Genomic DNA, 15,214 nt, shown 5'->3' on the forward strand with positions numbered 1-15,214 from the left:
CACATGATGTTTCATTAAACATTCGAAAGAGCATCATGTGCCTTTTGATCTCAAGTGGAGATATAATGCAAGCTATCTTGTCATTGTTATAGCAAAGCACATGCATAGTAGTGGCTGTGGGGTTTTCATAGGTAAATTCTTTTCCAAAAAAAATCACAACTTTTTATTTTCTTGTTTAATCAAAGTAAGATTTTTGAAATGAGGAAAAGGGCAAAAGTTTTTGCTAGTTTATAGTTTTTCTAATCTAAGCCTGTTTAGATTCGTTTGTTCTCTTTTCCCTTTTATTATTTGTTTTTTAGCTATCTTGAACCATAGATTAAAAACTATTGCGAATTTCATTTCTTTTATACATCCAAGAACCAACCAAATACCTCCCACATGCAAAGCAACAAATGAAATTAAGCAATGTTTACTGTGATTAAGTTAATAATTCTTCTATGATTACATATTTTTTTGCTTCTTTGACGGATGTTGTGATGTATGATTGGTTATGGAATTTGCTTGAATAGTGTGATGTTGCATTAATTGTGTGTTCTTTGTGTTTGATCATAGTATATTATAATATGGTTATAGGTTTCATGATTATCAGTCACTTGCACAAAATCTAATATATAACGTAGTACTATATACTTGGCAAAATGCACCACAAATAATAGTATAGTATATCGTTTAATGTGTTACATAAGATGCTATACCAATATGTATATGGTATAATTGATGATAGATAAATTATAGCATAATTTAGGGTCAAATAAATCTATACTCATCTTAAAATTAACACTGCTTAATTACTCTACATACTCTCCAAGTGCCATCACAATTTAGTTACAAGCAAGGAAACTCCATCAAATAAATAGCATCAATAAATACGTAGTCGCAGAAATATATAACAGTCGTCTACTATTCTACTCCCAATCAATCTCATCTCTTACAGAAAACTGTATAAATTATTAAAAAATATGACAGATTTAAAATTTATTATTCTGTCGTGTAGTATGTCTCTGCATTAAAAATAAGTCTCGAATTTCTCATTAAAAAATCCAATGCTTTCTTTTTGGGGTTCAAATTCTGAAAATTCACATCGATTGTTATTTATGCTTTTTATGGATCTGGTCAATTTCAAAAAGAGACTTTAGTATTCTTTTTCCTTATATGTTATTGTGACATTATCAATCGACATTCTTAATTAATATATTATCAATATGAGCATAATTCTAAAGAGTCACATTAATGTTTATCATTAGATATTCTTTATAATGTGAATATAATTCTAAAGTGTCACATTTAATGTTTATCATTAGAAATTCCTTTTTTTGGCTAGCTGGAATAATATATTGTGAACTCAGAAAAATCCAAATCTAGTATTATTACTTGATGATACCTTCTTATAACGAAAAAAATGTATTTTTTTATTGTTATATCTGAAATTTTGAAAATTAAATTAATTGGCAAAGACACTATTAGTTAGTGTAATTATAATAATGCAATTTTAGTTGCCTTCTTAGGTGACCCTACTTATCCATCATTCCACTTGTTAATTAATTTATTCAATTATCTTGTATGGACCATAGCAAATATATAATGTTTCATCCTCATATATATATCAAACTTAACTGTGTACATAATATTCGACGTTGCCATAATTTATCAACAATCTAACTTTTTCGGTCCATCTTACCCTGCAATTAATATCTTAAATAAATTATGAAAATGTATATTACAAGCAAATATAGAAATATTTAACAAAAAATCATTTAGAGTTTATACGTACTTTGAATAAATTAGATTTTAGACATGGTTGTGCCATAGCCACGTGCACCCCTTAATTATATATTACTTCACTAGGTATACAAATTGTTATTTATAAGATAATGATTTATCTATATATGATATGTTCATTGTGTAAATTAATAGTACTACTTGTTTTACTATTATGTTTTCCCATGCATAAAATAATGCCTTTTTTATTAATATTACTATATATGAAGGTTTAGATTAATGCGAATTTGCAACAAAAAGAACAAATGGACAATGTTATCATTTTGTGACATTACATTATTCTTTGCTTTACTAAGATCTCTTTTGATGATGACATTTTGACCTTTATTTTATGGCAACAAAATCATTATGGAATATGGTTTTGTGAATGTCACTTCAAATTTTATAATGGGATGGGCAGATGTGTCACTTCAAAAAAACTAATAATAATAATAATAATAATAATAATAATAATAATAATAATAATATAGCTAATTTGTTGCGGGACTCTAAGCTTGTTGGGATCTTTGCATTTACTAATGCTCGTTTTTTTGGGCTCGAGTTTTTTCATATAAAAATAAGGTCGGGCCCACAAAAAATTAAACTAACCTTAAATTCAAACAAAAACATTGTTTTCCTTTACTTTTTCTCATTTATTTATTTATTTGTTTATTACAAAGAAGACTCTGAAAATGAATTATAACTCTCATTTAAGTTGTCTCCACTCTCCATGCTTCAGTCTGATTAATTGAACCTCCCAAACGGTTTACTAAATGCAAACAACTAAATTGACTTTTACTTTCATATGTAATAAATTTTATTTGAAAAAAGATTTTCAAATATTGAAAAGTCAAAAAGTTTATGAATCTGACTTGATAAAAGTGGGAAAAAGAAATCTTAAGTTAATGGCAAAGAAAATGAATGAATATAGATGAATAATTTCACCATCAAATGATTTATTAATAGGTAAGTCACCTAACAACAGTCCCTCCTTTTGACTTTAATGGATTTTTGATTTTATTTAATGAAGGTGTCACAAAAATCAAATTCTTAGCTTCTACCTATCTTAGATTTCCATTATATTTAAAGGTTTACATATGATTGCCTCATTAAATTTTTAGTTTGACTAGTACTACAACGTAACGGTATATTTTAGGTTTTCATAAGATCAAATCCTTGATGCGATAACCTGTTAATCATTTTTACTATTACTACTGTTTTGTTTAGGAAAATACTAGTTTAGCTTTCACATATGAGTTTGTAATAAAATGTGTCAAAATTTCACTTTTATACTAAATTTATACAAGGAAATAGTATGCATAAATACCCCATATGTATCAGCCAGTACGTACCGATCGATGATTAAATTATGTTATTCTATTATACACTAACAATTAATTGAAGTAGTACTATATTGAAAATGAAAGTTGAAACTATCTAATCCATGTCAAAATTGGCATGCCTTTAAATTATGATTGGCCTATGTTTAATTAATCCAAAATAGGTTTGATCATGCAACTTTTGACTGTTCAAAGCAGATAAGTGTTGAAATCCAGTAATTAATTTAATACATATATTTTCGTGAAAGTTAAGCTCGAGAATCTGGCGATCGAACACAATCATCATACTTCGCATCAACTTTCGTAATTCATATAAGTATGAATTTATAAATACGCGTAACTAAATTGCTTCACACATTAAATCATACAGCGGTTCAACATTATTTATGTACGTGTGTATAAATCTAAACAAAAGCTAATTAATTAATTATGTACACGATTAGAATTCCAACAAAATTCATTTCCATTTATCAATTAAAAATATCGAGCAATACATCGAATTGTTCTTCATAATGATGCCAACAACGTTCAAACATGAATCAAATAAATAGTTATAAATAAATAAAAAATTACCCACAAACTTGACACTATTATTATTGTTGGCCTTAATTAAATATTTTCTTAAAATTTAGGCTATACAAACAATAAATTTATATTGTAGCTATAAACTGAAATTCATTAAAAGTTCATGCTATAGACTATAATTAACCCTAAAATAAAATGCAAAACTAAACCATTATTCTATGTCGGAAAAATTTCTAGAGTTATTTATATATATACATTACTATTTTAGAGTAAATTAAGAATTATTTTCAGCCCTTAAATTGTAAAGAATGAAAGTTCTAAATGTATTACTAATTCATTATACAAATTCATCACATTTCAATTTTGATTTCATTTTGCCCCCCTCTTTTATCCATCTATATATCTATTCATATAAATATAGTACAAAGGTATCGGTCAACATGAAATGTTAGTTGAGAATTTGTTTCAAAACATTAATGACAATATGTTTTTCTTTGTACTGCACAACCATGTGGTGAAAATGTTAGGTTTCTGATACTGTATATATTTAAGAGAAGCAGCATTGACCAAATCCCATTAATTAATATACACTCAGTTCTTGTGTTTCAATTAGATTTGGATAGTCTGGTATAATATTTAATTTTTATTTGCATTATTGAAGAATAAATTAAATGGTCTGCCTCCCCAACAGAGCATTTACTTTTTTGTCATAACTTATTTTTTGATGTATTTTTATTAGTAATATTGAAACCTCAAAATTTATAATTATGTTGCATTTCATTATAGGTTTCTTGTTTTGCAAATTTTCATGGGCTTTACTAATATATTTTATTTTGGCAAGTGTACTTTACGTATTAATTTCATTAAAAGCAAATGAAAATGAGAAATTTCATAAAGTTACGGAGCACTTAAAAAAATTTAAATGCATGAACAAATGGATCATACAAGAAAGAAGTAATGCCTTACAACACAAGAAGAAAAATGTAATATTCCTAATTTTCATAATTTATTAATTTAATTTGCTGGTTGAAATATTTATTAGACCACACACAATTACAGTATTGTCTAAAATTGGCTCATATGCAGGCCCAATCCAACTGTATTTGCTATTGGACTTAGAAACTCGAACATGTTACAAACTTCGTGTTTCGAGGATGCAACCTTATGTCTCTTTTATTTATTTATTTAGTAATTGATCATTAATAATGATTCTACAATTTTTATTAACAAATAAATAGAAATTTAAAGTTTAGTGACTCAAATTTGAGACACTTAGCCTTATGCATTAACCACTCTACCACATGTTTCTTCATAACCTATTGTTTAAAAAGGAAGCGTCTTATCGATCAAGTTGTGTTTCATAGATTAGTTTGAAATATAAACTCGATCAAATGGATTTGCTAACCAAGACAAGAGGACTTCCGTTCTCTGTGTGATGCTTTACTTTTTAAACAAGCAGAAACAAAGTAGGAATCTCTTCATACAGCTTCAAAAAGCCATGCTTTTTCCCCTATATAGAACTACTCTCTTATTCCATATATATAAGCCATGCATCTCCTTCGAAATTTCAGATTCTTTTGCCATTTTCTACGTAATATTTACATACACTCATGTCTCTGAGCCCTCCAAGAGCCAACGGCAATGGGAGAAGCTCCAATCTCTACTGGTGTTACCAGTGCCACCGGACGGTCAGGATCGCGCCTGAGGACCCATCCAGTATCATCTGCCCACGGTGCCTCGGCCAATTTCTCTACGAAATCGACATGGCGAGGCCACAACCGGTTCTTGAATTCACCGCGTTCGATCCCTCTCCGGAGGCCCGGATTCTTGAAGCATTGGCCCTCATGCTGGATCATCCACTTGGGCTAAACCGTCGTGGAGAGGACAGCCCGAATGAACGGGCCTCAATTATGGGCCAAACACGGGTTCATGGGCGGCGAAGACGGCGTCATAGGGAGCCGGAAGAGGTGGGAAATCAAAGCTGGTTCCGGAGGAGAGGTCCTTCGTTTGGTGAGGAGGAAGACGACGGTTGGGGTCCAGATAGCGGCATTATAGCCCGGCCCAGAACCTGGATTATTCTCCGGCCAACAGGCCATATCCCTGCAAACGGAAATAGGCCGAGAGAAAGGCTAGTCCCACCAGGAGTAGACCCTAGAAACTACTTCACCGGGCCAGGACTGCAAGGGCTCATCGAGGAGATAACTCAGAACGACAGGCCGGGTCCACCACCAGCTCCAGATTCAGCTATTGATGCTATTCCAACAATTAAAATTGCACAAACACATCTGGAGACAGACACTGAATGCCCAGTTTGCAAGGAAGAATTAAAAGTTGGGTTGGAAGCAAGAGAGTTACCATGCAAGCATATCTTCCATTCTGACTGCATTGTTCCATGGCTGAGGCTCCATAATTCTTGCCCAGTATGCCGCCATGAAATCGAGACTCCGAATCAAACTTGTGAAGATGAATCCAACCAAGTTCACGTTGAAGACAGGAGGTGCCCGCGGCTGAGGCGGCTGGCAGACATGTGGCCATTCCGCTCCAGATATCGGCCACTTCGCCCACGTGGAAATGGGTCTGGAGATCACCACGGTGAGAACTGAACTAAACTAAGAATGGACTGCAAAGAAAATTGTACAAAATCTATAATGTGTAAAAATGTATACCAGAATGAAAAGCAATAATAAAATTAAGCTGTCCCGATTATACTGTCATGTAATTAGTTACATCTACCTGTTTCAGCAGCTGAATCATGGAGGTGTAATATACTGTAGAGCACACAGCAAACAGACAAGAAAATTGATATTTATTATGGCTCTGGTGTTCAAGATCAGCAATGATGATGTATTATAGAAGGCATAGGAATTCAACAGGACACTTATAATTAAGAATTGTCATTATATGTTGGAAATTTGGAATAAAGAATCACATCATTCGAGTCATATTGCATTTGAAAAATGAAATTAAACCATTCCAGTTAGCTTTTTTTCTGATAATTGGTTTCTACGCATTTTCTATGAATGTGGGTAATTTTACATTCTCTTTGGCTGATGATGAATGCCCGCTTTGAAGCCTTCTGTATATGCCATGTTCTTGAATATTATCTGAAACAATTTGCATGTAAGCAAAATTAATTTGGAGTCCTCACAGTTTGCAAGGTATCTGTGTTACATTAGAGACATACTACTATAATCTATACGTAATAGGAATACTGAGGAAATTTGAGACTCACAGCAAGATTCTTCAACTCCATGACAAGTTGTTTGCTTATATTGTTCAAAACTATAGTTTCAAGTTGCTCCCGATATTTCTCTATGTTCTCTTCCTACTTTATCTGTACTGAATATGGTTAGATGTCACAGAAGAGTCACTAGCTAACAGATTCAAAATACTATTATAACAGACCTCTGAGAGAACTATGGTTCTAGTCTTTTCCAGAATCTCATCAACAAATTTATGAGGGTCAGCGTAAGTGATCGACGAGTTCAAAGTCCCAGAAGGTTTCTCCTTTGTGGAAGCATTGGATGGTTTTGCAGGTTTTGGTCCTATGAAAAATTAAGAATTGGTGTCAAATTCCATGCTTCATCCATGACACACAGCTATTTGAGGGGATAATAAGAAGAATAAGAAAGGATGAAAGAAATTTCCCATTGCAATCTAAAATTAAATTATTCATCCAGTCATTCAATCACATTTACTAATCAAAGATCAACAGCTTCCCAACAAAAAACACGCTGACTTTATGCAGCCTAGCATATTAACCGTTAAGTGATTCTGTTGGTTATTCCCAAAAGGTTCTTGAGATAAGCTGAATCCATGCGTATTCCTAAAATGTGTTAACCTCATCCATGAGATTCAAGTGTAAAGAATCCACTTAAAACCATAGTACATCAATCGCAAAAATAATGTGTACATTAACTAAAAAGAAAAGGGCAGCAGAAAATATACCTGCACCAATTACTGGTTGCTTATCTGCAGAGGTGTGATTTTTCTCCAGACCTTTAGAAGATTCCTGTGCTACTGGAGGATTAGCTGAGACCAATGCATCAGATGGGACAAGACTAGCTAGATCTGGAGGTTGGTCTTTCCCTACAGTAGGGGTAGCCTGTGAACACAGCTCCAAAATTCAAGTTTGAGTATAATGCTAACTAAACAAATGTAAAATTACTAAATATTACCTCCAGATCAACATAGGCAGGAGTTTTTCCAATTGAATTCAGAAACTTGTCAAGATCATGAGCATTAAGAGCTGTTGAGCATATAAAAAGTGTTAGTGAGAAGATCATGAGATAAAATGTCAAGGTAAGGACTGTCAAAAGTTTAGGTTGGAGATGCTTTGACAGTGCTATTGAACTATTATGGATAAGTACATTGAGGGAGAGCGAAGCCTATGCTGGTAAAAGTCTCACGTCTATTTATATCTTTGTCTATACAGCTTTTAAAGGTAGATATCACTTTCTAGCTCAAAATATGCAAACTTTATAATAAATATTCCACATTATCAATAATGATACATTACTAGACTTCATTCACTTTGATTACAATTTCCATGCTGCCAAACAAGACTTCTGTTCCAGGAAAGTTGGCTGGTCGTCATTTGGAATCTAACAATTTACTTGGTACCAATTTGTCTTGATTAGATTGTGAGATAAATCTTAGAAGACATGCATATTTTGGGCTAGAAAGTGAAATTTACGTTTTTTAAATACTATGTAACAGATTTTTTTATAAATATCAGAACTGCGCAGAGTTACATCAAGGGGGTAAGATGTGTACCCAGACACTCATTTAGCATAAACTATTATACAAACATTACTCTCCAGTCTGTACAGATATCATTTATATAAAGATCCTGCTTCAATGCCCCACATCACAAATTTGATCTTCCACATCCTCCTTAAACTAACAAGACTAAATTCCTCAAATATTTTCCTAATTCTTCCAGGAAAACACTCCAACATACCGTATGAAAATTCTCTAGAAAATCCCTCTTTTGGTAGTCCAGTTCTCAAAATCCAATGTATACAGACAAGAACTTTATTAAACTCAAAATAAACAAAATATTATGATCACTTACCAATTGACATGTCATTTGACAACGGATGGAAGAAACAGCATTCTTGACTTTTAAATCCTTTATCTAACAACAAAGACACATGCCTTCACAAAGAGCAAAAATGAACTATTTCAATAAGCAATTTCATACTCCAGAAAGAGGCAGTGAAAACTTATATACATACATACATGAATCCATAAAAAATATGACATGTACCTTGCTGATTCATTCACAAGTGCAAAGGGAGTAACACAACATAGGGGTACCTACAATAATAAATAAATGCATAGAGATATAAGCTAATTATCGTTAAAATCAGTAACCACATCAAGAGAATTTGATGATTATCCTACTACTCAGTGACATTGCAAGCAATATATGTCCCCATGGAAACTAATAGTAATAATTTTGAAAAATATTACTGGAAAATCAAAAGTAAAATTAGAAGTTAGTACTTTACTTCTCAAAAGAAACGCATATCATTTAAATTTTCACTTCAAATGAAAAATCAATAATTAAACATGACTACCTCATAAAATCTCTACTATATATTCTTCTCGAAATCACTGCATGGTAGCTAAATTTGGACCGTTCACTATCTCATTTGGTGCAACATGTCCAGTTAATTTACACAATAAAATATAATTAATTTAATCACGACATCATTTACGTCCCGAGTATGCACTAAAATTCACATAAAAATACTAAATGCTCATTAATAAGTTGAGAACAAAAAAACTTAGATGAGCTTAATCCAGCTGCAAATGGTAGTGTGAGCATTGCAAGAATATAAATATTATTCCCTCAGAAAAAATTCACATAAATTCTAGCTATAATTAAAATATTAAATCTCACTAATAAAATAAGCCAGTGAATAACATCATTAATATAAGATTGCATAGATTAAGAAGCAAATACATGAAGAATCTCTGAGAGCGCCTCTTCTGGAGCCATTCTTACACCTCCTTTTCCCAGACCGAGTCTCTGAGAAAGAACTGCATAGTTCTTCAACATAATTAGTAAATTGACATTACAAAGTTACTTTTCTTCAGAGACACCAAACTTTTGGAGTAGAAGTCCTTCAGTGGAATGACACAACACACCAGAGATATGGGAGACAGATAGACTACCAATGAAAAAGCATATATACCTTTCAAATCTACCTCTGTGTCCGCCAAAGCAGAAACGATATAGTATCTTTTGTTTCTTGTCCTCCTTATAACAGGGTGCCAACATTGAGTACTTTGAGATGAATAAGCAAGAACAAGCAACTTAGCATCTATGACTATCTAACCTACAAGAACAAGTTCTTGCTCAGTGCACCTTTCATATTCCCAACTTACTTTACCTGAAGTTAACAACAAGCTCAGTTCAAATTAGAAAAAACAAAGAAACAAAGAATTAGCTTCGACTGTCTGTTACCTGAGCTTCCACTGTCAATACAACAGGATGCTCGTATTGGGAGAAACCTATTTGAAGCTCCTGAGGAGAAATCAGCAAAGAGATTACAAACGAAGCAGTAAATTTTAACATCATAAGGTTATCTACAACTGTTTAATTGTGAAAACTGGATTAAAATATTCTATGTTACAACTATATACACAGATACACTTGGAGAAATCATATCTTAATAGAACAGACACACAGCAAGCCGTAGTACGGCGAATTCATGACCTACAAAGTGTTCAGTTGCTGATAACCAACTTGGGTAATTTAGAACGGTTTAATGTTACTGATACCAAGCCACATTGTGATAATGATAGAAATATCATTCCAATTAGATCAATTAAACTAATCAATCAGCTCTACGGATGCACTTGAACCTAATCAAATAAATTAATCCAGCTCATTCTACTTCGACGCCACATTTACTAAAAAACATACAAGCAAGGTGAAATTCCGCCCTCAAATCAAAATTTACATTACTGAGTGAGCATAAAAGCATACGCAACAAAAAAAAATCCAATTCAATTTGAATATCGACTGAAACATAAACTCGCCAAATCACAAGCTTTGCTCCATTGCAACAATTGAACAATGGGATCAATGATTAGAAGAAAAAATGAACCTGTAAACGAGTAAGGAGCTGCTCCTTCGTATAAGACATCTCTCCTCCGGTGAGGCGCCGGTTGGATTTTTCCCAAAGCGACTGTTTGAAATTTGCAGTATTTCCTCAGTCGAGAGAGAGGGCAAAAATATTTCATTTTGTTTATATTTGTATGTTTGCATTAATACCCTCCGCCTTGTTTGTATTTTATTTCAGCCCTTCGTTCGAGATTAATATTGTGACAACATGAACTATGTTTTGTTTGAGAAATTTCGGATAAATGGATTAATTTCGCTGATCTTTCGTAATTTAGGCTTCAATTCACTGACCTTTTAGAATATGAGATCGAGGTATGCGAATTTTTCAAAATAAGGGATTTTTGATTTTTTGTCATTTTTCTTTACTTTTTTATTATTATTTATCTCCAACAATTTATCAAGTGACTAAACTACCCTCTCCAAATTTTCAGCGGTATATTTCCTCTCTCCGCAAGTCGTGTTCTCTGTTCCACATTTTTATTTGTGTACCTTTCTCCCACACTTCTACTATCTATTTTAGCTCCATTGTTCCATAACTTCATCTCTGCTCCGCCATTTTTCAGTTCTCAAATTCACTTCTTACAACCTTACCCTTCGTTTTTGCTGAATCAATATAAATTTCCAATCATCAATTAAACTTTCATCAATTTTCAAAATTGAATCTTGCGCCCCTTCAATCCACCAATTCTGCCAGCGCCATGAATGATTGAAGAAGTGCAATCAATAGTTTTGGATATCTTGATCAAGAAGAGTCTATCATCCTACAGTCAACAATTTATTGATTTTGCACTTTGAATCAATTAATCTCAAAGTCACATCGCCAATTGCAAAATCAGAGATAGTTCCAACTTCCAAATTAATGGTGTAAATGAACAACTAATCTTCCTCTCCCCACACTAAATCCAACCTTGCAGATCGAATCCAAACTCAAAACACAGATTGGGATGATTCTTGGTTTGATTAATTATTACCTAACCCATTTAGCAATTTTCTCCAAATATCACTTAGCAATTTTCTCCAAATAACCTAGAATTCAGATTGTTTCTGGTTCCTTGGGATAAGTATTTCATTGATTTAATTTGAAATTTGGTCTACGAATCAGTTGGAATAAAGAGACGGACGGCTTGGGAGTCCCCCCTCACCGAAGCGACTTAGAATTTAGGTAAAAATTTGAAGGGGTAGTTTAGTCCCTTGATAAATGATGGAAGAAAAATAATAAGAAAAAATTTGAGAAAAATAATAAAAAATCTAAAGTCCCTTATTCTGAAAAATTTGCATGCCTCGATCCCATATTCTGAAAGGTCAGCGAATTGAAGTCTAAATTACGAAAGGTCAACGAAATTAATCATTTTTTCCGAAATTTCTCGTTTTGGGATAGCCGTATAGAATATAACTCATATGTATTTAAAATTTATGAGATATGTTTGGTATGAAAAAAACAATGTTATGATTACTATTTTAAAGGAAGATAGAAATTTTCATTTAAATTATAATTTTGCTTATTTTTTTCAGTCCCATAAATTTGAAATTGAAAGATAAATCATAAATTTTTATTTTTTCGCAATCGTAGCATAATGTTAAAATTGAAAAATAATATGAAAAAATCAAATAGTATGATAGTATTATAAAATTACTTTTTTTGGCAAAATGCCATCATTCTGTTTTTGAGTGTTTGGATTAAAACGATATTGATATATTTGAAACGGGATGGTTTTGAGTCACACAATTCTAATTTTAATTATTGTGGGATATTTCCAAAAAAAAATTTGAAAAAAATACTACTATATTTTAGTTAACATGTAACGTTAACTATATTTTAGTTAACATGGGTGGTGGCGACTCAGATCGTGGACAATAGAGCTCTTGGTATTTCTTTTCGCCTATTATAGTTGGTTGGCGGCCACCTTCGAGAAATACTTTAAAGCTTAACAGGGATGCCTCTCTAGAAGGAGGTTCAGGATGGACTTTTGATGGAGGATTATTTCGTGATGATCTAGGAGTTTGGAGATATGGATTTGTTGCTAATGTTGAGAAATGTTTCATTCTAACGGCAGAACTTTGGTGCATTTTATATGGTCTCAAGCTGGCAAAAGAATTGGGTCTTAGAAAGTTAAAGGTAGAAAGTCACAGTGTTGTTGGAATATCAATGATTTTGGGACGTTATGATGTCTCTATTAGTTGTCGAACCATTATGCAAAAGGTACGATCTTTGATTCAAGATTTTGATTCATTGGTCATCTATTATGTACATAGATAAGGAATTTCTGCTACCAATTATTTGTCACATTTTATTTATAAATTTGGTAAAAGGCCCCACGCTCTAGAGATGACACCACAAGATATTCATAGCTATCCCCTTCATAATAGATTAGGTATTTGATTTTAAGTATTTCCTATATTCGACTTTTTGTTAAGTTGTTTAGAGTGGAACCTAATGTTTATAACATGCATGTAGATGTAGTACGGAGTATTTAGTTTTAACAATGATTCCGGGTATTTTTGTAGACCTTTTGCCTACTTGAATAAGCATAGTGGGACTCAGATAATTGGGCTTGTGGGTTTTTTATCCATAATAAAGCCCGTGTTAAAGCTCCTTGAGCTTAATTTTTTCAACCACATTCGACACTTTAAACATTATTATTGTGATAATATTATTTTTAGATTATGGAAAATCGATATACCTATAAAAAGTGTGGTGTAGGGTAATAATAATAATAATAACAATAATAATAATAATATTTATAATAATATTATTATTATTGTTATTATTATTATTATTATTATTATTATTATTATTATTATTATTATTATTATTATTATTATTATTATTATTATTACAACAATTAATTGTATGTGCAATTATTTTTCATTCTATCCCAATAGTTATTGGATTCACTCATAATAGGTGATAGTGGAAGCGACTTTTGTTATATATTTGATTAAATTCGTTATTGAATTTAACTCTTTTGATGTGTGTCGAATATATTGGATGGTAATGAAAGAAAAAGATGTGTCACATATCACAACACAAGAGCGGCTTAGGATTCCCCAAAGACAAATATACACACATGGAGATCACAAGCTTAGGCTCATTTAAAAAGAGAGGATTGGATTTCTTTTCTTTTCTTGATGAATAGATGCTCCATTGCACATGATATGTTTGCAAAGAATAAAATTCAAATAATAAGTTTTGTGGGCTCTATCCCATGTTCACTATATATCATCACTCACTCGAAAATCAACTTTGGTATAATTATTAAAAAAGTCTTCCATATTTATTCTCATATTTAATTATTATATTATGCGTAATAACATAGCACAATGCATGACTATCAACTAGAATATGCATGCTATTGAAATGTAGTGTAGGGTAGAAACTATTTCTTCTGCCAAACCTCTCTACCTACTAGCATTTAATACAATACGATAAAAATTGGTCAATTTAAAAATTTTTGAACATTTTATTTTTATTTTTTTGACATGACCAAGTACAGTGTAAGAGAAAAGATAGGTAATGGAGCAATGCATTTTCAACTTCTCTAAAAATAGACAGATCCATGTGCAAAATCATATGATCTTGAAATAACTCTTTTGTTATATGAGTATATGTCGCTTCTATCATTTATTTTTAATTTCAAAATAATTAAAACTATTCAAATTAAACTCGATTTCGTCACACTAAAATTATCTACATATATTTGATTTATATAAATTATTCAAGTGCGTAATTTGCAGTATATTTTAATTTATCATCTCCTTGTCATAACAAATAAAGATAAAAGTAGGAAGTAATATGAACTACTAGTGTTCAAATACCTTGTAAAAGATCCATCAATATTCTTGGAATAACTCAGAAAATACAACTTCTTTCTATACCTATGTTACTCATGTATACATGAATGACACACTATTGACAATGAAACCCAAACAAATGAGTAAGACTACCTCCGTCCACCAAAATTTGTCCCATTTTTATATTTTCGTCCGTCCCCCAAAATTTATCTTATTTCATTTTTACCATTTTTAGTAGTGGACCTCATATTCCACTAATTCATTCCTACTCACATTTTATTATAAAATTAATATATAAAAGTAGGACCCACAATCCAATAACTTTTTCAACTCACTTTTCATTACATTTCTTAAAATCCGTGCCGGGTCAAATTGAGACAAATTTTGATGGACAGAGATAATAGTATTTAGTTAACTTCACCCAATAAATTGGGCTCAAGTCATCACGGGATAAACGAGAACTATTATAGATCATCTTTAAAGAAACCACACAGTCACACACGAAATTTAATTAGAAAAATGTTGCAGTCAAATTCACTTAAAAGAGCCCATAAAACATGCCACTCTATTGAATAGAAGCCTCAAACAATCAATAAAAAATTCCAAAAAATATACATAATTCAGCCTAAATCTAAATTCACTTAAAAGAGCCCTGAAA

The 15,214-nt window shown here is 31.9% G+C and overlaps 1 protein-coding gene across 9 annotated transcripts; it reads right to left on the bottom strand.

Annotated features, from left to right (window-relative positions):
* Positions 1-5,019: 5,019 nt before the first annotated feature.
* LOC125224211 (prolyl-tRNA editing protein ProX-like) lies at positions 5,020-10,883 on the bottom strand. Of its 9 annotated transcripts, none has more exons than XR_007176839.1 (12): positions 10,748-10,883; positions 10,102-10,161; positions 9,830-9,968; positions 9,598-9,674; positions 8,896-8,945; positions 8,701-8,783; positions 7,802-7,872; positions 7,572-7,728; positions 7,029-7,168; positions 6,856-6,957; positions 6,660-6,727; positions 6,173-6,243 (listed from the first exon to the last, which is right to left on the bottom strand). XR_007176839.1 is itself a non-coding variant. In XM_048127570.1 (11 exons), the coding sequence occupies exons 1-11, from the start codon at positions 10,784-10,786 to the stop codon at positions 5,811-5,813; spliced, it is 1,023 nt and encodes a 340-aa protein (XP_047983527.1). In that variant the 5' UTR covers positions 10,787-10,883; the 3' UTR covers positions 5,020-5,810. The 9 variants fall into 9 exon arrangements, 3 of the variants coding, with proteins under 3 accessions (XP_047983527.1, XP_047983529.1, XP_047983530.1); XR_007176841.1 differs by having other exon boundaries at positions 6,174-6,200; XR_007176840.1 differs by lacking the exon at positions 6,173-6,243 and adding an exon at positions 6,357-6,391.
* Between the last annotated feature and the right edge of the window lie 4,331 nt (positions 10,884-15,214).

Source organism: Salvia hispanica, chromosome 4 (assembly GCF_023119035.1).
Source record: "Salvia hispanica cultivar TCC Black 2014 chromosome 4, UniMelb_Shisp_WGS_1.0, whole genome shotgun sequence".
Taxonomy (NCBI): Eukaryota; Viridiplantae; Streptophyta; class Magnoliopsida; order Lamiales; family Lamiaceae; genus Salvia; species Salvia hispanica.

Coding starts and splice junctions, on each gene's coding strand:
- LOC125224211 (XM_048127570.1), bottom strand. CDS start 10,786: ATGTCTTATACGAAGGAGCAGCTCCTTACTCGTTTACAG. Junction 9,969..10,101: donor TATTGACAGTGGAAGCTCAG/GTAACAGACAGT, acceptor CTTGTAGGTTAG/ATAGTCATAGATGCTAAGTT. Junction 7,729..7,801: donor CTGCCTATGTTGATCTGGAG/GTAATATTTAGT, acceptor CTGTGTTCACAG/GCTACCCCTACTGTAGGGAA.